Source organism: Mustela erminea, chromosome 9 (genome assembly GCF_009829155.1).
Source record: "Mustela erminea isolate mMusErm1 chromosome 9, mMusErm1.Pri, whole genome shotgun sequence".
Taxonomy (NCBI): domain Eukaryota; kingdom Metazoa; phylum Chordata; class Mammalia; order Carnivora; family Mustelidae; genus Mustela; species Mustela erminea.
In genome coordinates this window covers 54569687-54594432 of record NC_045622.1, presented here as the reverse complement: position 1 = coordinate 54594432, position 24746 = coordinate 54569687, and the positions used below count along the sequence as shown (strand labels likewise).

The 24746-nt window shown below is 55.8% G+C and overlaps 1 protein-coding gene across 6 annotated transcripts in view; it reads right to left on the bottom strand.

Moving 5' to 3' along the window:
- Nucleotides 1-24746, bottom strand: part of GDPD5 (glycerophosphodiester phosphodiesterase domain containing 5) — an 83339-nt gene that overhangs the window by 18948 nt on the left and 39645 nt on the right. For 4 of the 6 annotated variants that reach the window (XM_032356680.1, XM_032356677.1, XM_032356683.1 and 1 more), the window contains 4 exons: nucleotides 22780-22956; nucleotides 7781-7884; nucleotides 4159-4252; nucleotides 3471-3530 (listed from right to left, as the gene is read on the bottom strand). In XM_032356680.1, the coding sequence (XP_032212571.1) occupies nucleotides 3471-3530; nucleotides 4159-4252; nucleotides 7781-7884; nucleotides 22780-22896 (375 nt within the window). In that variant the 5' untranslated portion in view covers nucleotides 22897-22956. Of the gene's footprint in view, nucleotides 1-3470; nucleotides 3531-4158; nucleotides 4253-7780; nucleotides 7885-22779; nucleotides 22957-24321; nucleotides 24444-24746 lie in introns of all 6 variants that reach the window. The other 2 variants (XM_032356678.1, XM_032356679.1) reach the window with 1 other exon arrangement.

The window sequence follows — 24746 nt, the reverse complement described above, 5'->3', positions numbered from 1 at the left end:
AGTCAGACAAGGCCACAGATGGGGGCATGGCAGTGTTGGGACGGGGAACAGCCTGGGAAGGTGGGAGCTGTGGTCAAAGCCCCTCGCAGCAGTGGCCTCAGAGCCAATTCTGGAGTGGAGGGTGGGGTGGAAATGGGGCATCTCAGGGAAAGGACCTCCTGTTTACTGGAAAGCCCCAAGCACACTTCGACCTTCTTACCTTCTGGGCCCCTGGACTTGGCTCCTATTTCTGGGAAACAGAAGCCTTGGGAGGATTGGGGAGGAAAGGGGAAGGTCCCCAAGTGGACACCCAGATCTGCTTGCGGTACTCTGCCTGCCCCAAATGGCTCCCTCTCTGCACCATCCTGGGCCCTCTGCTCTGCAGCCAGCCCTACTCACGACCTGGGGAACCAGAGAGGCTCAAAATAAAGCTAACGATTAAAACATCAAACTGTCAGAGGTAAAGCAAGACGATATTGGCATGAGACCAGAGAGAGAAGTGGAAGTAAATAAAAAGCTCAGAAAGATCTTTTCTTTTCTTTCTTTCTTTCTTCCTTCTTTCCTTCCATCCTTCTTTCTTTCTTTCTTTTCTTTTCTTTTCTTTTTCTTTTTTTAAGTAGGCTCTATGCCCAGTGTGGGACCCAGCGCAGGCCCTGAACTCATGACCCTGAGATCAAGACCTGAGCTGAGATCAAGAGTCAGATGCTTTACTGACTGAGCCACGCAGGCGCCCCCAGATCTAAATACATTAAAAAAATTAGTCTAATATAAAAGTGTCATCTCCAATTAGAAGGAAGGAATGGATTACTGAACAGAGAGGACCTGGGAAGCCATCTAAAAAAGAACAAAGATCATACTATATCCCTAAATAACTTTCAGAAAGATAAAATAGGTAAATGTTAAAAAAAAAAAAAAAAAAGGTAGAAACCTACAGTTACCAAGTGATACCAGCAGAAACATTTTTTTCTGGAAAGACTTTTCTAACTCTGACACAAAACCCGGGAGACATCAAACAGATGATATATTCACACACTGAAGAATAAAAAAGTTCTTATGGCAATAATACAAGCCCAGTGAAAAGATGAATCAGGAAGAATTATTTGCAGTTCATCAGCCGAAGGGCTAATTTTCTGGACCTATAAAGCAGTCCTACAAATCAAAAAGCAAAAAGCAAATCCCATCGCTAAAAGGACAAAAGAGAGGAAGAGCCAGTTCATAGAAAAGGAAAGGTAAGTGACTCCAAATGCATGTTCAAATGAGCGGCATCTTCACCCGTCGGGTTGGCCAAAGCCAAGAAAGAAATTGGTGAACGCTTTATGGCGAGGGTGTTTTCTAAGCCCCGACTGTGGGGCGTGGATCTGTGGCACAGGGCAACGAGGCTCCGTTGCAAGAACTCTGCCCAGCTCACTGCCACACCATGCTGGTGAGGAAAGGAGGGTGTGGGAAACCAGGGAGGAGCTGGCGGGCAGGCGCGAGGGCTGGACACTGATGGCACCACTCTCGGTGCCCGAAGGGCAAGGAGCTCTGGTTTGGCCAAGGTGCAGGAGAGAGGGAGCAGGCTGCTTAGGGGAAAGGAGGAGAACAGGAAATACACATGTATATTTGCACATTTAAAGTATCTCTGGGGAGATAGGGAGATCTGCATTGCACACTTTTTAGCTCCTTTTTAATTTTGAACCATGTCAATGTATTAGGTGGTCAAACATTGGTTAAAACAAAAAAGGAGAGGATTCTTTAGAATTTTAGAATCAAGTGACAGAATCTTTGAAGCAGAACAGGAGAATTTCTGACCCCTGCTTGAATACTCCCAACCCCTCCCTCCTGGTGCGTCAGGTTCAGCTGTGGATCAGTTCTGCCTAGAAAGACCTTGCTCACGCTGAGACCTCATGGGAGGGGACTGAGGGGAGAGGAAGGCAGGACTGGCACCCCCGGAGCTGGCCGTTGTGCTCAAGAAGGATCTGATCCTTCCAGCCCCAGGGGACGACTCCCTGTACTGATCTGCTCCCCAGGGCTGGCTCTGGGCCTCCACCAGGATCAAGCAGGTGTGACCTGGCCTGCTGAGAAGCAGTCTTGAGCTAGAGGAGGTGACCCCAGTGGATGCCGCCCCCCCACCCCCGGCGTGCCAGTTGGAGCAGTTCTTTCAAGTGTCAGCTGCCCAGCCGGAAGAAGAAAGTGCCCCATGAGGGGACTTCAGAAGCCCAGAGGAGACCTTAGGAGAGAGTGACAGGTGGGAGGAAGCGGGAAGGGCTGCTGGCCAGTCTTCAGGCCTCTCAGAGTTCAGTTGCCAGGTCTGACTCCCCAGCGCCTGACCTTGGAGTCCCCCTGGATGGCCACTGGCACCTTTCCCTCAGCCCAGTCCAGCTTCTGGCTCTGTCCTCTTGTTCTTGTTCTATGTCCCCCTTCTAGCAGGAAGTGAGCCCCTCCCCTGGTCACTCTGCACCCCTCTCATGGACTCATGGTTACCTCTGTACATTTCTGCCCCGTCCTAAATGGCATGCTCACTCTGAGCCAGGCTCTGGGAAAAAAGATGTGTCCAGCCTCCCTCTAAGGCCCATGTGCTCTGGGGAAGGAGAGGCTCTCTTGCTCGGCTTTTACCACACCCCATGCCCACTGAGGTCCCAGGAAGGGCAGACCTCAGCCACGTACCTTCAGCACCAGGCATGCAATGAACGGCCTGAGTGCTGAGGCTCGGAATGTATGTATGGGCCCAGGCCTCAGTGGGGCTTGGAGGCCACAGAGAATGGCAAATTCTGTCTGGCCTGCAGGGGGCTCCCAGACTGGGGAGGGTTGGGGTGGGGAAGCCAGGCAAAAGTGGACAGCACAGATGCTCAGGACTGTGGCAGGGGGGCCTGCCAGTGCTGGGGGATCTTAAGCAGCCTGTACATGGGGGAGGCAAACCAAGGAAGGAAAGAGAAAGGGAGGCAAGAGCAGAAAGGTAAGTAGAGAAGAGGCTGTCGTGCTGGGAAGGCCTGGGCTGTCTCATGCAGCACAAGCTGAGGTGACTGTGCCACACAGCAGCTGGGAGGTGTGAGCAGGGCCCACGTCCTGCAGGGCCTTAGTGCTAGTTGGGGCAGTGGGATCACCGAGGGAGCAAGGGGAGTGGTGGGAAGGGCTCTGAGGGGGGAGTCCCATCACCGGGCCGAGTTTTACACTGGGGGCTCAGTGAAGAATGAGAGGGCTGTGACCTGTGCTGGCCAGTCCACAGCTACTGGGCTAGGATTTTATTAAGTGGGAGACCCTGGGCAAGTTTCTTAACCTCGCTGTACCTCAGTTTTCCCAACTGCAAGATGGGATGATAACATTACCTATATCATAGGGCTACTGGGAGGGTTAAATGAGTTAACAGAGTCCAGCCTGTGGGAACTCTAGTAGCCACTAGAACAAGTGTCAAGTCCGAGGAGCCAGGATGGCACGTCCAAGCTCTTCCTCTTCTGCGGCAGCCGTTAGCCCCGTCTCCCTTCCCCCGGCCCCCCAACAGAGGCAGCCCTTACCTTGTGCAGCCAATGGAGGTTCATCTGCTGCCCCACAGCGATGTGACATAGTGCCAGGACCTGAAGAGGGGGCCCCGAGGTGGACAGTCAGGGCCCATGTGTGACCCAAAGGTTTCTATGAGTTCCCAGACACCCTGCTGCCTGCTGCCACTCTGAGCCTGGCTCGGAACCATGTACCGACCCTCCCTGTAGGCTTGGGAGTGCCCAGCTTAGCCCAAGCCTGGCCACCTCCCAGATTATTCTAGGTCTCTAGGTTCTTCCTCCTCTACAATTTCTCCCTTGAGAGTTCACTGGGCCCTGCTGCCTTTGGGGTCCCCAGTGAATGTTTTGGGAGTTCAAGGCCCCAGGATTCTGAAGCAGACTTGAGCCTAGTCCCCTGAGAGCTTCTAGTTCAGCCTGGGGACTGACCTGAGTCTGAGGGAGTAGAGAATTGGGAGCAGGAACCAAAGCAGAAGCTTCTGGAAGAGACAGTCTGCAGTGGTCCCTAGCAGCAAGATGGCTCTCACTGGGTCAGGAGGAAAACATTCCAGGATGGGGCAAAAGCCAGATGACCTCCCACCTTGAGACCGAGCCCCAGTGGTGCAGGAGACTACAAGGCCCTGGGAAAAGCCAGCTCCCCCCTTAGACCAGGGTGGGTCACCCTCCCCCTGGGAGCAGGCCTGCCTGCCTTCCGGGCAGCTGCACGTACCAGGAGGCCCGCGATGTAGGTGAAGGCGGCAGCGGTGGTCACGAGGATGGGCACCGACCAGTCGCTCCAGTAGCCCATGCGGTTGTAGAGGTACCTGCCGGGAGGGGGAGGGGTCAGACTTGCACCAGGAAGCCAGGAGGTTCCCGGAGGTCCAGCGGGCCATCCACTCTCGTGGCCAGGGTCAGTGACCAGGCTGGGACCGCTCCGTGACACCATCACAGTTTCTGTGTTCACCGGTCAGGCCAGTGAACACCCAGGCAGGCCCAGAGGCATAAAGAAGAAAACAACAATTCACCATCATTCTACTGCCCAGAAGGAACCATCACCAAGACTCTGTAGACTTCTCTTCCATGGGTTTCCCCTGATTTTATATATTTGTAAAACAGCAAAGCCAGGACCCTGTCATGCCTAGCACATGTGCTCAGCTTGGGTTTTGGAGGGAGGTGCGAGGGTTCCAATCCCCCCTCTGCCTCTCACTGCAGGACTCTGCAGGGTTCCTTGGGGACAGGCTTCCCCAAGGTGAAGATGCCACTGACTGTGACACTGATCTCAATTTCAATGCGAGAATATTAAAATTTGGGGGTCCTAGGATTGCTCAGATACCATCATCCCTGACTTCTTGGAGCCTTTGTTTCTTCTTCTATAGGATGGAGAGAACAAAGTGCCCTTCACCAGGCTTCCTGAGCACGAAGTGAGGCAAGGCACGTGGTACGTACTCAATCAATTCTCTTCTCATTATTCACCCAAGAATTTACTGATGTCAGTAAAAACCCCGAGGAAGCGTGACTTTCGAACAGCCATGTGGTCTGCTGAATTAATGTGCCATATGTAGCCAACTTTCTACTAATGAAAACAGTTTCCAATGATTCAGTCTTATAAATGAACACACACACACAATTTTTTTTTTTTTGCACTGTATTATTATGTTCTTACGATAGGCTCCTACAAATAGAATTATAGGGTCAAATGGAATTTCCTTTTTAAAGCTCCTGGTAGGTGCTGCTTAGTTGCTCTCCAGAAAGACTGAACCACCCGCATCCTCCCTGGAGCTGGGGACACTGAGGCTCAGAGAAGGCGCGATTCACTGAGGGTAATCAGAGAACGTGATCCGGCACCAGTCAGTCTCTGGCTTGCTGCCATCTTGGGCCTGGGAGGGGACACCAGGAGGACACGCTGGGGGCACCTGCCTTCCCCGCCACTCCCCCCCCCCGCCCTCATCTTCAGATTCCAGAGGAAAACCTACTGCTTACACCACTGAGTGTACTCTTCTCACCATACAGCTGGAGAAACCGAGGCCCAAAGACGGGCAGGACCTGCTCCTTGGGAAGGACTCCTGAAAGAGGTTTTGGCGGCACTTGTCTCTTACTTTTGGCATGGAGCCCTCCTGGAGAGCAACAGCCCACAGGGTCGCTCCCCGGCTCTCGACATCCCACCCTGACCACCTGCTTCTTGTTCACATCCTCTCACTGCGTGAATGATCCCCAGATACTGTCAAGACCTGGAGGGCCAGGCCAGGGTCTCCTGGATCCCAGCACTGACTCTAAGAAACCACAGTGACATGTGAGGGAGCTGTGGGTCTCCAGGCCTTCCCTAAGTCCCAGGCAGGCCTTCCCCCTACAGTCTCCCCCTACACCCATCCTTTGCTTGAACTGCCCCATAACAGGGCACTTACTCCCTGGGCAGAGTGAGGAACTTCTGTGGACAGTGTGACTCAAGTCCCTGTCCCAGATCTGCCCACATCTTGCTGTGGGACTCTGGAAAGTTTACTTAACCTCTCTAAGCTTCAGTCCCCTCAGATAGTCCCCAAACTGTTTTGGCACTAACTGGCTTTGCAGCTGCGGGTGAGTACTGCCCTCTCAGGGCCTCAGTTTCCCCATCCATACATGACGGGGGTGGACCCAATGATCTCCCAGGCAGCAACCCTCCAGTTCAGAACTGTCCAGGGTCTGCCGTGGAGGGCCAGCAGGCAACGTTTCCAGCCATGCACTACACGGCCTATGCTCTGGATACCTGGGAGGATGAATAATTGATTGATGGCATTTAATAAAGGCCAGAGGCCACCTCTGGGACCCAGGCTTATCTTGCCAGGCTGCAGGGGGACAGCAGCACATCCTTTATTGTACTCATTAATGATAGGGCCACAGCCTCATGCCGTGCAGAGGAGAGTCGATCCCCAGACTCCATTAATGGCTCATTAATAGGATCAGCCCAGAATCCTAGCACCACAGACCATCAGAAGCTCAGAGCCCTAGAAATCCCACATTCTAACCTCATGGCCGCCTTCCAGCTGGAGCTCCGGCCTCCCAGGAAGCGGCCCTGAAGGTGACATGGATCTCTGAGCCCTCCCATGGCCATGGTCTCGTTCCAGCCTCAGAAAGACCTGATGAGGGACACCTGGGTGGCTCAGTGGGTTAAAACCTCTGCCTTGGGCTCAGGTCATGATCCCAGGGTCCTGGGATCGAGCCCCGCATCGGGCTCTCTGCTCAGCCGGGAGCCTGCTTCCTCCTCTCTCTCTCTTTCTGCCTCCCTCTCTGCCTACTTGTGATCTCTGTCTGTCAAATAAATAAATAAATAATCTTTAAAAAAAAAAAAAAGAAAGACCTGATTAGGGGGTAGTTAATCCATCTCACGGAAGAAGAAACTGAGATTAAGAGGGCCTCGGCTGGGCGCCTGGGTGGCTCAGTGGGTTAAGCCGCTGCCTTCGGCTCAGGTCATGATCTCAGGGTCCTGGGACCGAGTCCCGCATCGGGCTCTCTGCTTATCGGGGAGCCTGCTTCCCTCTCTCTCTCTGCCTGCCTCTCTGTCTACTTGTGATTTCTGTCAAATAAATAACTAAAATCTTTAAAAATAAATAAATTAAATAAAATAAAAAATAAAAGAGGGCCTCGGCTGAGTGTGCTCATGGTCACAATGAACTGAGTTTGAGCTGAATATCCAGCAGGAAGGTAAAGACAGCAGGGGATGGCAAGCAAGGAGGCCTGGCTTCTAAGCCCCATCTCTGCTCCCAGTACCTGCATGACCTGGGGCCTTGGTTTCCACACCTATCTGTGGGGGAGTCCCCTGCTAGAACCCAAGGAAACTGCTCCCCTGCTCGTGCCTTCCACTGTCTGACAAAGGTAGGCCATGAAAGGGGTGAGGAAGAAGCAGGTGCCCTTGTGTATCCAGGTACGAGCCTCAGAAGGCCCTGCCCTTGGACCTGAGGCTCATGCCCATAAAGGACACTGAGCTATCCTGGAACCATAGCATCTGCCAGCCCAGCCCAAGGTCCTGCACAGGGATTTCAGATGCCTGGGATCTGGGATCATTTTCCCTGCTGAGGCCCTGGTCTTTTTCTGGGCCTTGGTGTTCTTATCTACAATGAGGTCCAGAGGCCCCAGACCCCGGCTGAGCCCTGCCCTAGTCTTCCGTTCTTATTTCCCATGAAAGCACACAAGGGAGGAAGCCGTGTTCTCCCCAGCTGGTCTCCGCTCCTGTAGACCTTTGTGCCTTCCAGAGGACTCTGTCCCCAAAAGCCACACAGAGAGCTCTGAGGGCCAGCCTGGGAGACAGGTTCAAACCAGAGCCCCCCAGTTCCAGCCCAAGGCCCTGGCAATGTGTCCCTGTCCTCCCTGTCCCCACTCACCAGTTGAATTCATCGTAGTCGTTGTGGGCCTCCCACCAGAAGTACAGCCAGGTGAGTGTGAGGCCAAAGGTGAAGGTGAGAAGCAGGAACCAGAGGCGCTCCCACTGGAAGACAGAGCAAGGAGAGGGTCAAATGAGGTCAGGGGCTGGCCCCTTGGGCCACTTCCCACCTACAATGTTCCTCCCGCCTCCCCCTTTATGGCTACACTTGCCAGGCAGAGATTACTAGCCTCTTTGTCCTCATGGGGACCCGAGGCTCAGAGCAGGAAGCAACCTGCCCAATACCACAGCGCCCAAAGCCATAAAATGGTAGGGAGCTAGGATCAGAGTCAGGGGTCTGCCCCAGGAATCTTCTCTGCCCCTTCGGTTGAGGCTTTTCCAGGGGGCATTTCTGCCCATTCTGCCCATTTCCAGGAGCAGTATGCACATTCTGGTGATGGCCCCCAGGAGCAAAGGCCATGTCTGCCCTAAACCTTTGCACTGGCGTGGTCCTCTGCAGTCTGTGAGGTCACATCCCTCACCTTTCCTTCCCACATACACCTGCAGTGCAAGTGTTCCTTCCCACCTCTGTTCCATGCTCCCCATAGACGCACGGAGGCCCAGAGAAGTAAAGTGACTTGTCCGAGTCACACAGCAAGCCAGCAGAGATATAAAGACCAGTGCCCCGGTCTCTGGACTTGAAGCACAGGGTTCTGCCCCCCCGTACCAGGTGCCAGCCCCTCGGACCTGGGCCATGTAACCACCCGTCTCCTGCAGGGATGGGGGTGAGGCCCCGACACTGCTGCTTCCGGAGAGGTCTGTAGGCACTTCCAGCTGGGCCCTCAGGTATACGCCTGCTTTCGTCTGTCCCCTTATCTCAGAAGCACAACCAGCTGGGAACATCCTGCTCTCCGGGAAACTGCTGAGGTCATCAGAACAATCCAGTAGCGGGTGACAGGAAGTCGGTGCAGAAGAGAAAGAACCAAGACCACCCCCACCTTGAGGGGCTGCAGGGCTCTGGTAGCCAAGGCATCTCTTGCCTGGCCACCACCCGGAACTCCTGCGGGCTCCCAGCGGCTCCTCTAGGCTTTTTTAACCCTTCTAGCCCAGAGGCATGGCTCTAGCCCTGGTATGACCTCTTGATGGCTCCTCACTGCTTAGCCAAACAGGGAGGCCCCTCTGGGGGGTGTTCCACCTACCTCCCTAGCTGCATCCCCTTCCTCTACCAGTTCTCTCACCCTGGTTTACTAGCCTGACATTCCCATTCACCTTTCAAGTCAGCGCACATGTCAGTTCCTCTGTGAAGTCTTCCTGGATTCCACCTCCACCACCACACTGCTCCCTCCCACGGCATCAGAGCCCCTGTCTTTAAACTCATGCCCTGTGCACCGCAATCTGGTCCTGGGACCAGATCTCCTGATCAACTGCAGGGTCTGCAAGGATACATGCCCTTATAATTTATGACTGCAGTAGGAACACGTACAAGAGGAGGGAAAGATCATTCACTGCCTAGGACACCTCTATCTTGTGCCACTAAGAGACACCACCGTGGAGCGGCTGTGTGTACAGTGTCTGGAGCCAGACTCCTTGTCTCCCAAGCTGTATCAGCACAGGCATAACCTCTCCGTGCCTCAGTTTATTCGCGTGTGTGGCGAGGACAGTGAGAGTACATACGCCATGGGTCAATAGAGGATTAAATGAGATAATAGGAGCCAAGTGCTCAGAACCAGGCCTGCAAGCCGTCAGTGCTCCAGCAGCATCTTCAAGCACGCTCTACCTCCCAGGCATACAGGAAAGGCCCTGGAACCCAGAGGCGCTGTGACGCTCCACTCCCAGAACCCACTCCACGCCTCGCCCTGGGCAAGAGGGTCTGAGTTTGGGTGACAGTGAAAGCAGCTTCCTCCACTCACTGTCACATGCAGAGCTCAGGCTGCCTTGCTTTGCCCCACTTTACACATAAACAGAGCCGTGGAGGTCATAGCTCCCTGGAAGTGGGGAGGTGGTGGCTTCTCAGACGGGTGAGAACTTGTGTCTGTCCCGCCCAGACAGCAGCACGAGCCCTGGCTCCAGGCCCATGACGCTCAGCTTTGCTTAGGAATGGAGAAACCCCAGATGGGAGCAGGGCAAGCCGTGGGTCTTCCTGGAGCACTGGAACCCTGATAGCCACCCATGAACGGCTGGCATGCTTCCAGGGAACAGAGAAGGGCCAGGCTTCAGCCATGGGGGCTGAGGGCTATGGAGTGCCCCATCAGAGCCAGCACCCCAGCCTGGCAGGCCTAGCATCCCCTGGGCCTCGACTTTCTCAGAGTTCTTCTTGCTGCCTCCAGTCCTCATTTGCTCACAAATATGAATTCATTCGCCGCCACCAACCCGCCCCCCCCACCCCAATTTCCTGCAGAGTGCAGCTGACTGGTCCCAGGCCAGTTTAAACATTGGTCTTCCAAGACTGAGCCACCTCTGGTCATGCCCCAGCTCAAGAGTCTCACGGACTTGAGCTGTCCTCTGTGCCCGCACCTGGGCCTTAGAGGCCACGCACCGAATAGCCCCCAGTTCCTCACACAGGCTCTCACAGGCATCATTCATGCTTCTGCACAAGCCATATCCTCCACTTAGAAGGCAAGCCCTCTCTGGTTCACGGGGCGACCTTCCTCCTCCCTGTAGCCTTCCCTGTCCCAGCAGGGAGAACCTCCTCTCCACAGAGTTTCCAGAACTGTGGCCCCCATGTCTGTTTGGGTAGAGACCCTGCAGCTCTGTAGTTGCCTCTGTGGGTCTTCTCTGCTCTACCCAGATCTCTGCCTTTGAGATCTGGGTGGTCTTCACATTTCCAGGGTGGGGTGGGAGCGTAAGAAAGATCTGATAAGGAAACGATAGCTGAGAAAGACCCTTTCTCCCACTCTGGCATGAGGACACCCACCCAGGAGAGGTTTCACGGGGGGCTAACCACCCATCCCCCACAGAGGGGCCCGTGGGCTTCTGTGCAGCCCCAGCCACCAGCGGTGGGGGGGACATCTGTCCACAGTGATCGTCCACCTCAGCAGGGGCAAGGCTGCTGTACCTGTGGTCCATAGACAAGATTCTGAGGGGGCTCTGGGTGAGGGGTGAGCCTCAGCCGATGATGGGTCCTATCCCAGGCAAGCAACCTGAATTCAGGGACCGTGGCAGGTTAGAGAACCCACTCCAGGGGCTGGGAAGGGGGCCTAGGGTGAGGTTCGATGCAGGACCCGGGGGCAATTCCAACAGATGGCCAGGGAGACCACAGAGGTTGGGGGGCCCACAGCAGACAGGAGCCCTCTGCACTGAGGACCACTGTCCCACTTGGCCATATCCTGACAGCAGGGCAGGGAGGACGGAGCAAGACTGAGGAACTGCCCTGCCCTGGGCCTGGACAGGGTCCCGGATGAGAAAACTCGAGATGGCAGGTGGGTGAGACACCCAGGGTACGGAGGAGATGGGGGCCAGGCCTAAGCAACAAGGAGCTAGGAACCCCATTACCAGAACCAGGCATGAGCTGGGGGTGGGGGCCACCTAGAGATGAAAATCTTGGGAGCTGGAAGGTGGGGGCTCCAAGGCCACAAGGAGCCCATTGATGGGGATGGAGAGGCCCAATCCCAGTGGGGAGGCAACAGGTCACTGTAAGAACAATCAGAGGAAAAATCTGGATGGTAGGGGCTGGAATAAAGGGGAAGGGAAGGCCAGGAACTGGCGGAGGAAGAGGCGGGCAGCAGCTCCACCAACAAAGGGGCTCCAGACAGCAGCACAAGTCCCTTGTTGGGGCTACGACAGGAGAGAGGCCTGGGCCTCCTCCCGGGAGGAGCGCGCTCCGGGGTCACGGCCAGCTGTGAGGGATGGTGGACCTGCTGGCCCTCCCTCACCTCTCCCAGTCTGCACAGGGCTTAGGGGTCTCTATCTGTGGGTTTTTATCCCCATCCAAAAGCAAATGAAGACCCCAAGCCTCAGAGAAGGGCCAGTACATACAGCTGAGCGAGCAGTGGACCCCATCACTAAGAAGGGGCACTCATGATGCTTACCATCAGTATGTATTTTTATCATGGCCCTTTCCCAGCAGACCCTGGACATGGCCCTGGAGGAGGGCAGCCGTTTGCTAATTTCACCAAGGCTCAAATACGCATGAGTAGAGGGGAGTCAGAGGTTGAGCGACATACCCAAGGTCACCTAGTAGGAGAAGCTGGAGGTGGGATTGAACCCAGGCATCCTGATGGAGGCAGTCCTCTGCGGGTCCCCTTTGAGAGCCAGCCCTGCACAGCTCTCCCCACAAACCCACCCTTGCCAGCTGGGACTGTTGCCCGGTATAGTTGCCCAGTGTGGGTCACTGCGATTCCTCGCTCCTCTCTCCCTGGGCTCCACACTGGGCCAAAACTCCTTCTCCTTCAGGGAGCGCCCCCATCCCTCCAGCCCTTGAAGACCTTTTCCTGAGCAATTCTGCACAGGCTCTCAGTACCCACCAACTTGGCCTTCAATCCTATTCTGAAATCTGGAGATGAAAAGAGCCTGGGCTCGGGAGGCAGATGGACCAGTCTCTGCCTCTTGGGCAAGTGAAACCCTCTGGGCCTCAGTTTCCTCATCTGCAAAATGGGAAAATAACCCCCTACCTTGCAGGGCTGATATTGAGTATATGTCAGTGGCACAGGGGAGGTACATAAAAGGGCACCATTCCCTGGGCTGTGGACTCCTTTAGGGCAGGGATGGCTGAACTAGGTCTGTGTGACCTGGGCCCACAGAGCACAGGTGGCGTTCGGACCTTGTGTAAAGAACAGAAGAGGGTGCCAGCATGACTGACCCAGAGAGGCTTTGGGCCAGTAGCGGACAAGGTCATCACCAACCCAGACGTAGCCTCAGGCTGAGGCCGCGGGCCTCCAGGAACCAAGGGAAGGAGGTCCTGTGATACGCAGCCGCCTTCCTTCAGAATCTTCTAGCTGCCGGAGCAGAACAAAGGTCAGGTAGTCCCTGAACTGACCAGGCACAAGGGGAAGCGGAGAGCAGCTGGGAAGGGGCCAGGCCCTGGCTGTGAGCTCACTAGGCTGCTCCATCCCTGAGCCAGCAGCAGTGGGAGAGAGAACCACAGAGGCCCCAGCCCCAGAGGCCAGGGCATCCAGCCCTGTGCCCCCTGCCTCATCTCCTCCCATGCTTGTCCCCCGATCCCCCCCGAGGAAGGCCAGTCCCCCCATCTCGCACCAAGCCACAGTGTGCCAATTTCCCAGAGGCCACTTCTCCTCCTCGCTGTCTCCTGCTGATGGTCACGTCTTCTCCTCACCCCTCTCCGTGTCTGTCCCGCCCACCCCAGAGCCTTCTGCCTTCAGAGAAAAACGTGCCATGCTGAAAGAGCTTGTAAGCAGCAGGGTCTCACGTAGCCACAAAGCCTGGGCTGCAGCCACATCCCCTGCACAGGAAGTGTGGGCCCAGGCCCTGCAGCTTGCTGCTCACCTCAGGTCCCTGCTGGCCCCACGCTGCAGCCCCAAGCCAGGATGCACCCCCTCAACCACCCCCAACTCCCCACCACCCAGGGTCCAGAAGCCAGCCTTGGCTTGCCCACAGACTTCAGTGTCACAGGACGGCAGAGCCAGCACTGGGTGCTGGCCTCTTGTTTCCCAGCTGTCACCACCCACCCCCCTTTCCCCGGGCAGAGACTGCCTCTGAGCCTCCAGGAGAGGTGCCCACCCTGTGTCTCTTCCTGCAGCTCCAAGGGTGGGTGCTCTCCCTCTGAACTGAACGTCCTTCCTTCAGAGACAGCAGCCAGATAGGGACACGCTGCCTCTGGGAGCCCAGCAACACTGGTTTCGGACCCCAGACTGGCCACCAGGAGAAGACATGTGTTTATTCTCTTGAGCACCAGCTGCCTGCACCGTAAAATGAGGACAGCAGGTTGGCAAGGTGGCACAGACCCGCAAGGACCTGCACGTCCCTGTGTCCCTCCCTGAGGTGCCACTGACCTCTGCCCCCTCCACGGCCTCCCTGAAGCTGGCTCTCCGATACCACACAGAACAAGTCCAGCCAAGGGGCAAGAAATATTGGGGTCAGATGACCAGGGGGTGGGGGGAATGCAAGCAAGAGCCACTGGACTGTACTTCTCAGCCCTCCTCCCCACAAGCCTCGGGGTTGTGTGCCACCAGCTTAGGATCAAGCCTCAGCTTCCTCCTCTGTTCACGGGGATGACATCACCTCCACGTCATGGGAGGGCTGCCAGGCCCGCATGTGATTACAGATGTAAGCTGTAAGTTGCCAAATCCATGGTTGTTCCTTTAATTATCATTTCACATCTGACAGCCCTTTAATTACGTGAAGACAGTGATCAAGACTACCACCCCCCCCCGCCACCCCCCTGCCCTACACCAGATTTTTTCCGGTTGCTGAGGACAGCCAGTAGCTCACCTGCCCCCAGCCTAGGATGGGTGCCAGGGTCGGCGGGGTGCACGGATGCCCCGTGCCCACTCCCAGCCCCACAGTGCCAGCTGCGGGAGGACAGAGCCCTGCGTGAGCTCTTCACAGGGTGGGGGCAGGGTGCTCCTGAGACACCCCCGCCTGCTCCATCTTCTTTCGTCCTCTCTTCTCTCAGCTCTGCAAAGCAGGCGCTAGAGCTGGAGGAAAGCAGGGCTTGGAGAGGGGAAGTGACTTGCCCAAGGCCACAAAGGGCAACCCTAAGAGTGAAGCCAGAATTCACACCCAGGTGTGAGTGCCTTCAGCATCTCCAACTATCCCAGAGCAATGGTAAGTAGGACAGGTAATTATCCTGTCTGACCAAGGAGGAAGTTGGCTCAGAGGGGTAAGGCCTGGCCCAAGTTCACCAAGTGAGTCATAGGCCAGGAACCCTGGAATTTCAGTTAGAAAAGTGTTCAGAGACCATTTCGCCTCATCCTCTACAGACCCCATTCTGAAATGGAGAAACTGAGACCTAAAGAAGGGGAATAGCCTGGAAGCAAGGACACAGATCGAGACATGGTAAATCAGTACGGAAAGGATGGCGCATTTAACAGATGGTGTTGGGACCTCTGGACATCCATTTGTTAAAAATTTAGACCCCTACCTCACACTCCATACTAAACCAAATCCCAGCATCTGTGTCCTTGCCACCACTCTCTTCTAGTCACCCTAGACACACGTGCTGAGCCCTGCCTGCGCAGTGGGAGGTGAATGAGGTCTGGAATCCCATTGGAGCAACCCCCACAGATGACCGAGCAGACAGCAGGCAGCTCCAGTCCTAGGAACTGGTGTGGAGAATAGGACTGCTCAGGAGACAGCCAATTACAGGAGGGGGTACAGTCTGGAGGGCTTCCTGGAGGAGGAGATGCCTGCAATAAATTTGGAAGGAAAGGGCTTGCTGAGATGACAGGTCAGGGGGCCTGGATTGGGGCAGAGGGAGGGAGTAGAAGTATGATGGCGCAGAGCTCAGCAACTTTTATTTGGGGGAACTGGCTTCCTTTCCTATGGGCATATAAAAGCTTTCTCTATGTCAGAGTATTTGCTTGCATCTATACTGTATATTTTCTCTTATTTGATCATTTTACTTTATTATTTTTTTAAAAAGATTTTATTTATTTATTTGACACAGAGAGACAGCGAGAGAGGGAACACAAGCAGGGAGAGTGGGAGAAGGAGAAGCAAGCTTCTCACTGAGCAGGGAGCCCAATGCAGGGCTTGATCCCAGGCCCCTGGGATCATGACCTGAATCAAAGGCACACACTTAACGACTGAGTCATCCAGGCGCCCTGACTTTATTATGACTTTTGCATAAAAATTTAAATTTTTGGGGTGCCTGGGTGGCTCAGTCAGTTAAGTGTCTAACTTCAGCTCAGATCATGATCTCAGGGTCCGGGGATTGATCCCTGCATGGGGCTCCATGCTCAGTGGAGTCTGCTTGTCCCTCTGCCCCTCCTCCCCCACTTGTGCTCTCTCACAACACATGCACAACACATTAAATAAATAAAATTTATTATAGGTTTTGTCTTTGGTATTGTGTTTAAGAAAGGTAGCTCTGGGGTGCCTGGGTGGCTCAGTGGGTTAAGCCTCTGCCTTTAGCTCAGGTCATAGTCTCAGGGTCCTGGGATGGAGGCCCGCATCAGGCTCTCTGCTCAGCAGGGAGCCTACTTCCTCCTCTATCTCTGCCTGCTGCTCTGCCTCTCTCTCTGTGTCAAATAAATAAATAAAATCTTAAAAAAGAAAGAAAGAAAAGGTAGCTTAAGTCTATATATCTGACTTGTATTTTATACTGGTAATTTCTTGGCTTCGTTGTTTACATTCAAATCTGTAATCTGCCCAGCTCTCTGTCCGCCTCTGTCTACGGCTCCACGTGGACGTATGCGTGCACGCACAGAGAGAGGCTGGAAAGCCATTTCTCTCAAGTGTTAAGATTAGAATTCCTTCTACTTTACATCTTTCCAAGTCGTTTGAATTTTTTCAACAAATGTGTACTTCCTAAATAGAAAAGAGGAGTTTAAAAATAGAAAAAAAAAAAAACAATTTAATCCATCTGGAATGTATTTGGGTGTGAGGTAAGAGGCAGGGATCTAATTTTACTTCCACCAAATGGATGCCTCAGCTGTCCCTGCACGGTCTGTGAAGTCTGGCATCATTTCCGTGCTCATGATGTGCGCGCGCTGCTTCTAGGCTTTCTAGTCTGTCCCAGAGCAGCCCGTTCCCCATGGGTGGGTGCTGCCTGGCTGAGCTCTGTACCTTGTGCCTCTGCCGGGGTCCCCACTCTGATTTCAGGTCCTCGGCACCACATGGCCCTGCAGAGCCAAGAGAGAGGTTGAGGGGTGCCTACCCATGGAGTCTGCCCTCTTGCAGGCTAGGTCTCGGGCATGCCAGCTCTTCAGTCATCCTCCTGTTTCACCCATGCCACGTGCCAAATAGGGGGACTGATGTACCAGAAAAGCCTGGGAGATGTCAGCTGGGAAGGGTGTGGAAGGCCCTGGCAGGATTACTCTGGCCCTGACCCAGGAGATCTGGGGGGGAGTGGGTGGCCTGGGGAGGTTTATAGCATTAGGGCCAAAGCAGGGAAAGGGATTAGAGTCCCCACCCACAGCCAGCTCCTGACAGCCTAAGAGGCGGGATTGATTTTTCTGGGCTACCGAGAGCCAGGCAATTAGGCCTCTGACTGCCCTTGCTTCTGCTGGGGACTGCTGAGAGCGGCTCATTAGGCGGGACGATGGAACCAGGCCTGGCCTGCAGCATCCCGCCTCCCCGCACACGTCCTGTGGGCTACACCAGCCCACAGGGAGATGGGAGTGGGAGGGCTGGGGGACCTGAGGAGGGGTTACCCCAGGCTCTTAGAGGGCCCTGCCAGGGTGGCAGAGTGCTGGGTGCCAGCGCCCCCTATCATCTCCCACCCTGCTTGGGCTCCCTAAGCAGACACTCAAGATGGTCACAGAATGTTAGCCGCTTCCCCTGGAGTGCACACGGCCATGCCGCCACACTGCCGGGCACCCCGGGCACTGGCCGGGGAGGAGCTGGGTGGAGTGTGGGGGTTCCTGAAGGCCAAGACGGGTGTGGCTTTATTGCTGCAATAAGGAGGATGACACAAGGTCTTATCCCCACTCTATTTGTTTTATTATATTATTATTATTATTTTTTAAAGATTTTATTTATTTATTTGACAGACAGAGATCACAAGTAGGCAGAGATGCAGTCAGAGAAAGGCGGAAGCAGGCTCCCTGCAGAGAGCCTGATGTGGGGCTCGATCCCAGGACCCTGGGATCATGACCTGAGCTGAAGGCAGAGGCTTTAACCCACTGAGCCACCCAGGTGCCCCTATTTTATTTTTTTAAATCCCCATTTTATGGATTTAGGGATCAGAAGGCACCCCTCTGACCTGCTGGGCGCCTTTTCGCCAAAGCACCAGAAAAGGGAACAGGGAAGTTTATAGGTGAACACGCTTTCACCAAGGTTGGGACAGCGGTCTCCCTTGTACAAGATGTGAGGGAGCACTGGTACCCCCTTGGGGCATATGACTCTGCACCTCCATCTAACCCATAAGAAAGCTGAGGCCCAGAGAGGGTCTGACCTGGCCTAGAGTCCCACACTAAGTCACTGATGGAAGCAGGGTGGAGTTCAGGCCACAGGTCCCTGGCCAGGGATGCCCAAGTACTTTCAGCTGACTGCAGTGACACCCTGGAGCCTATGGCAAAGGCGGCCAGGGATCCCACCTTGATTCCCGAGTAGGACACACTCTCCCCTGGAGGTCCACCTGGTGGGGCTAGGACAAAGAGGTGGGGACCCAGCTGGGGAAGTCTCCACCCCGGGGGCTCCTGCACACTGCCAGCAGGGTCCAGTCTCTGCTCCCAGGGTGGCCTGGGAGGTCCCACAGCGAAACCCACACCCTCATCTGCCAACCACAGCCAGGAGCACCAGAAGGCAGTATGCACCTGTCTACAAGTGTATGCTCACCCCTCCCAGACCACCCAATCCCCAAGAGCTCATCAGAGGCCTTGTCCTGGGTGCAGTTAGCAGGACGGCAGTCCTGGTCCCTAACTGGCTTCCTCACTACTCTGCCGCTCCCCAGCTCCGTCATCTTGCAGGCTCTGCCCCAAGACCTGGGCCCTGCTCCCACAACACTGAGTCCCTTAGGACACACAGAAAGTCACAGTCCATGGGGGCAGCCCAGGCCAGAGGTGCTACGAGAGCTCAGGGAAGCTGGCCTGATTCTTTTTATGTTTAAGGAGATAACTCTTAGAGAGAGGAGTAGGCATTGCCACGAGCCTCGCAAGGTAAAGAGAGAAGGGGCACTGCAAGCGACAGGGCAGCCTGAGTACAGGCCCAGTGCCATGAAGAGGTGAGGCCATCCTGGGAGGGGTTGGGTATGGGGGGGAAATGATGGACTTCCCCCAGCAGGGGTCTTTCCTGAGTGGCTGCAGGGGCTCTGGTCAAAGGAGCTAGGCCACTGGGGGTGGGGAGACTTTGTTGTGTCCTAGACTCTGTTCCTGGACTCTGTGGGGACCACTCTCCCCTCCTGCCTCCCCCCACCTGCCCCGGGGAAACAGCATGCTTTCCCATTTCCATCTCTGGTCTCTGGAATAGCCTCACCCGGCTAGACTAGAAATCAGGCGATGGGAGGCATCATACAGGACTCCCTCAATCTCTTCCACAGATAGCTTTTTGATTACACCTTCCAAGCGTCTCTAAAATCCCTCCCTTTGCCAGGAGCATGCTGCATATGCCTCCCCCAGGTGAGGCCTCAGCCCCGCTGTCTGGCTCCCTGCTCCTTCACCTCCCCTCCAGCGTCTCCGCGCACTCTCCACAACAGAACCAGACTGGTCCTCGCCCAGCCTGAGTCTGGCTGTGCTCCCTCTGCCTGGGATGGGGAGCAGGCTCCCCAGCACAGCCTCAGGCTGCCACCGCCTAGTGCCTAGCAACGACCTCCCGCCTCACACAGAGCCACACGGAGGCCAGATTGCTCTCAGTTCCCAAGCACAAGAAGCTCTGGCACCCACAGCACCCCGTGCCTCGAACACTTCCCCATCTGGCTAGACAGGACTAACTCTCAGACAGCAGCTCAGGCCAGCTCTCCTGTCTGGGGTTTTCCTGGGCCTCAGCAGTGAGCACGCTGGGTGGCCTGGCTGTGTTGGTTCTTGTTGAGGAAATAGGAATTGGAATTGGTGCGTCCCAGACAAGATTGCTGGTGTGGAGCCCAAGGTGGGGGAGCACAGGCCTGGGGAGGCAAGCAGAGGGCCACACATGCCTGGCCTCCAACCCTGTGGCTTGAACGGATCACTTGTTCTTCCTGGAGCCCTCTCTGGGAGACAGAGGGGTCAAACGAGCTTAAAACAGCCTTCGAAAGGCAAATGCACTACAGAAATACAAGAGAGATGACAGCTGATGTCCGTCTCCTTCCTCATCTTGGGCTGGGAAGCTTCCCCAGGTGATTGACCTGAATGCCCCTCACTACATGAGAAGCTGGTTTGGACACTGTGCTGTCTCCCCCAGACACGCAGTCTTCACGGAGCCCTGGGGGACAGCCTGAGAACTGTCTTCTGTCCTACCCGGTCCTTAATTGGCAGTATTAGAGTAATGAGTCACAGACAACAACCAATTAATTATCTCCAGTTATAAAAAGCTTCACTTCCCCTTCCTAGCTGTCGAGTGAGCCAGCCTCCTGCTGCCGGCTCCTCCGCTCCCTAGGGGCTGGGGGCAGAAGAGGGCATTTCACCTCTCCCATTGGGTCCTCAGTTTCCTGTTCCCTTATGTGTCCAGTGTGTGTCCTGGGGCTGGGGGACAGTGAGAGCAAAGGCTCGGGGGAGGTGGGACTGCATAGGGCTGGGGGGACAGGAAGGAGACTGCCCCCACGGTCCATTCCAGTAGGGAGGGGCCCCTGTTCATCCCAGAACCTTGGAGGGCTCCCAGTCTGGCATTCAAGCCATGCCCACTCTTGCCCCACTTGTAGGGCTCCTGGTCCCATGCTCTTCCTCCCTTTGGCAACTTCCCAAATCCTCCTCCTGCCCCTCCTTTTTCCCCTTCTGGCAAGTTCTCACTTAATCACATACGCAAAACCTGCGTGTCCTCCCCTCCCGGACTTCATCTTCCTGTGGGTTCCTCTAGTAAATCTATCCTGGACTCCAGGTGTGATGTGAAGCGAAGCCTCAAATTCTCCATCAGCATCACAGTAAAACCCACCCCACAGCAGAGAACAAACAGGGCAACTCATGTAAGCTCTTGCACCCCTGCATACAATAGGTACTCAATAAATGTTAACCGTTACTCTTGGGCTTTATTTCCCAGCCTGAGCAGGGCCATGATGAAAGGCTCCTGTGACTCACCACCAGTCTGTCGCCCCATTTCACAGATGGGGATCAGAGAGGTCTGGTTTCACAGAATAAATTGATTCAGGGCTTGTCTGGGTTGGGAGGTGCTAGGGAGGCTCCCTCAAGAGGACTTGAGGGGAGGCAGTGCCTGGGCAGGGGGAGGAGAGGGGTCCCCAAGGTCTTCACCAAGGGAAGGTGGGGATGAGAAGAGGCACAGGCAAAGGTGGAGCCCCTGCCCCTTTTGGGGGCCTTTCCTCCACTGCCTTGGCAATGTCCCTTCACACCCAGCCTGTGCCCCCAGAGCTCACTCCCGGGCCTGTCAGTTCAGCAAAGCTTACGGAACACCTGCTCAGCCCCAGCCCCGACTCTGAAACACTGGGTCACTATTCCCCTCCCTGTGTCGGGCCAGAGAGCCCAGCCCCCATCATGGTCTCCACCCAGGCATCTAAGGAGGGACTGGGAAGAAAGAGAGAGATGGGAGAGAGAGAGAGAGAGAGAGAGAGAGAGAGAGAAAGGATGAGCAGGCTGAAGCTGGAACCCAGGAAGTGGGCGGGGAAGCAGAATGAGGTGGATGACAGGGAAGGAGGAGGAGGCTCATCTCAGCTGGGAGCTTCGAAGGGTCGCCTGAGGGGAGCTCACCCCAGTCGGCAGAGGCCCTGACACCCAGAGCTGCCACAAAACCTCCTCGCAGCCAAGCTGGCCTGGGGCCTCCTGTAGCCCCTCCCACACTTGCTCCATCCCTGGCACCCCAGGTGCTGGCATTTGCAGACACAGCCCCGCTTGGGCTCCCAGTCAGCTCAAAACCGGCCTCAGCCAACCACTTCCTCCACCCTGGGCCCCGTGCGGGCCGCAGCAAGGACCTATCACTTCCTGACTCTGAAGCCTGGATAGGCCTGCCCTGGGCCCACAGAGGGCTGCGAGATGTCCTGGGGGCTCTGCCTTCCCCCAGCAGCTACTCTGATGAGGACGACAGCCAAGTTGCTCACTGCTGGGGAGCTCAGCCGTCCTCCTCCCTACGCGTCACTGCCCCAGGTCCAGATCACAGCTCTGCCCCCTCACTGGCATCCCTGGCTTCTGCTTCCCTGTGCACAACGGTGGCGATGACACCTAGCTCCAGGGCTTGGTGGGAGAAGCGAGAGGGGCTGCATCAGAGCTCAGCACTGTACCCAGCACAGACACCTGGGGCCAGCCACCCACTGAACTCCTGCCTTTCCAGACTCAGGGAGGACCTGCTGCTGGCCCCTGTCCCTGGGACCTGTCCAGTGGCCTGGAGCAGACCCTTGCCTCTGTTTGGCATGTCCTCTTCTCTGGGCTGGGCGTGGGGACGTGGTAATGTCAGACCGTGTGCTCACCAGGTAGCACTTGCTTCTTACCCTTTGGGGACTGTGAACCCAGGCTCCTGACTCAGGCCAGGGCTCTGTTGGTCCCCAGCACAGGCAGAGAAGGAGGGCAGGAAGGTAGACTAGCTTCCCCATGCTCCCCCAATCCAGAGAGCCCCCCCTCCCCAGTGATTCTTGGCTGCTGACCTCAGCTGGGTCACCCACACCGTTGGCCACTCCAGCCTGTTTCAAGGCTGGCTAAATTTGGACCCTGGGTTCTTTGTTTAGACAAGCAGCAGAGAGGAGGAGAGCTGTTTTCCAGGCAGCAAATCTTTTAGATAAATACTATTTATCTCCCTCCCTTCCCTCTTGAAGGAGTTGGGTTCCTTCAGGGAAGAAACTAGATCCGGCGGCTAACAGTGCCCCAGGGACGGAAGCGTCAGCTCAGCTGAGGGTCTGGCCTGGGGTGCCGGCTGCCAACTCGGACAGGCCTGTGGCTCAGGTGACGATGCCCTGGTGCCAGCCCATGGCCCCGCCAGCTCCCAGGTTCCAGGATGGCCTGGCCTACCTCCTCACCCTCCCCTCCAGCCACCCGCCTGCCCACCTGCCTAGCTGCCAGGAAGCTGAAAACTTCTGCTCACCTTGGCAGGGGGCTGGTGAGGGTGAGAGCCCTTCCTCTTGGAGTGTCCCTCCTAGGTGCGCCCCTTTCTGCCCAGACCTCAGGATGTCAGGGGAGAGTTCACTGGCTCCCTCTGGGACAGGACAGCCTACTTCCCTGCCCGCCTAGTCAGGTAGATTCTGAAATGACCATGGGCCCGTTTTAAAGAAGGAAAGATTGAAACCCAGAGAGGCATTGACTTGTCCGGAGTCCCATGGCAGAGTGACAGAGCTGAGAGCCTTCCCCCAGGCACTGCGGTGCCCCAGGTCCCCTGCCTGATCCCAGGGCAGCTCACCGGCGTGGTGTCATCGTGGGACCGCTGGTAGCGCTTCCAGCGGCAGCCGTAGATGCCCGTGAGGCAGGAGAGGCACAGCTGGGGCTCATAGTACTGGAGCGGCTGGTGTCTCACCATGCTCTTGCCTGCCGCCCCGGCGCCCGGCCCTCAGGCGCCCATGGAGGCCCCTGGCGGCTCCTGTGGAAGGAAGCACAGGCCTGTGAGGAAGGGGAGGTGCAGGGTCTTGGCACCAGACACAGCCCAAATCGCTGCCACGCAGTTAGGTGCCAGTCCCCGCCCAGGGCCCTGCCGTGAGGCCTATACAGCTGGAGGCCCGCACACTGGCAGCACCCCTGGGTTGGTCTCCCGCCCCTCACCCCAGACCCAGTCACCCCCAGCTGCACCTGCCCCGCACCTGTCGCTCCTTCTTGCGTCCAGAATGCCTTTCCCTTCAAGCTCCACAGGGCACCATCATTCCCCTCCTCTCCTTAGGTCTTCGCTCAAATGTTCTTTCCTCAACCACACTTTCCCAGGCCCCCTTCCTCAACCCCTTCCCAAAGCCCTCAGCCATCCTCAGCTTTATTTTCTCAGTCACGACCTCCGATGTACTTGGTCGAAAATAGGCCAGGCACGGAGTGACCCCGGTATGCCTCCTGTGGCAGGTGTTGTGTCCCGGAGCCGATGGATAACTGGACAAACTGAGGCTCAGGGAGAGAAAGGGACGGTGCCCGGCAAGCAGGCCAGTACCGGGCTGGGGCCAGTCTGAGAATCTGCTCTGGTCCACAGTGCTCACGGCTTTGGGTTCAGAGAATCCTGTTGTGGTTGCGGGAACAAGGAGAGTTGTCTTGAGGGTTGAGTCGCTGCCACCAGCAGCAACTGGCCTGGCCCTGCTTGGCACCCTGGAGATGCCTGCTGGGGGCTCTGCCACTCGGGGCTAGCCTCGGCCACATGGCCTCTGGCTCCGGTGCCTCACACACCCTGACGAGGGGCCTGGGGCTCAGAGAAGCCCAGTGATTTTCCCAAGGAGCCAGGACTCAACCCTGGGTCCGTGGGACTCCAGAGACTCAAGCCACATGGTATGTATGGGGTCCTGTCCTCGGTCTTGGGGACAATGTGAACAATGTGAACGCAACAGGCACACTGATGCCTTCAGGACCCCACAGGGCCAGTGAGGGACAGACAAAGCCTCTCACTTGCACTAACTCTTCTAGTGACCTTGGGAAGAATTAGCTTTTTATCAAGATCAAATTCAGAAGCCCAAAAATTCACCCTTTTAAAGGGTACAATTCAGTATTTAGCATATTCAGTTTTTTGTGTAGTCACAAAGTTATACAACCATCACCACCAATTCCAAAGCATCTTCCTCATCCCAACAAAACAGCCAGACCCACTAGCACTCACCGCCCCTCCCCCTCTCCATAGCCCCTCTTCTTTTCCCCCAGACCATTAATGTACTTTCCGCATCTATGGATTTGCCATTTCTGGACTCCTCCTGTCATTGCAGTCATACAGTAGCAGCCCTTTGTGTCTGGCTTCGTTCATTTAATGGTTCTCGAGGCTCACCCTGTCGTAGTGGGAGTCAGTGCTGCCTTCCTTCTCAGGGGCTGCAGGACACTCAGTTGAACGGACAGACCATTTTACCCATTCATCGGCTGTGAGACCTCTAGGCTGTTACCACTTTCAAGCTGTCAGGAATAACACCGCTAATGAACAAGTTATCGTGTGAGCGTGCTTTCCTCTCTTGCGTGCACATGCTTTGGAACAGAAGTGCCAGGTCATACGGCAACTCCATGTTTAACCTTCTGAAGAACGGCCAAGAGTCATTTTCATAAAAACAGCAAAGCAGCGCACCATTTTACGTTCCCCACATATCGTCATTATCATCCCCATTCTCCAGATGGGAAATCTGAAGCGCAGAGAGGTTTAGCCGTCTGCCAAAGGTCACACAGTAGAGCCTGTCAGTCTGGCTCCAGGGGCCTTCCTCTAAC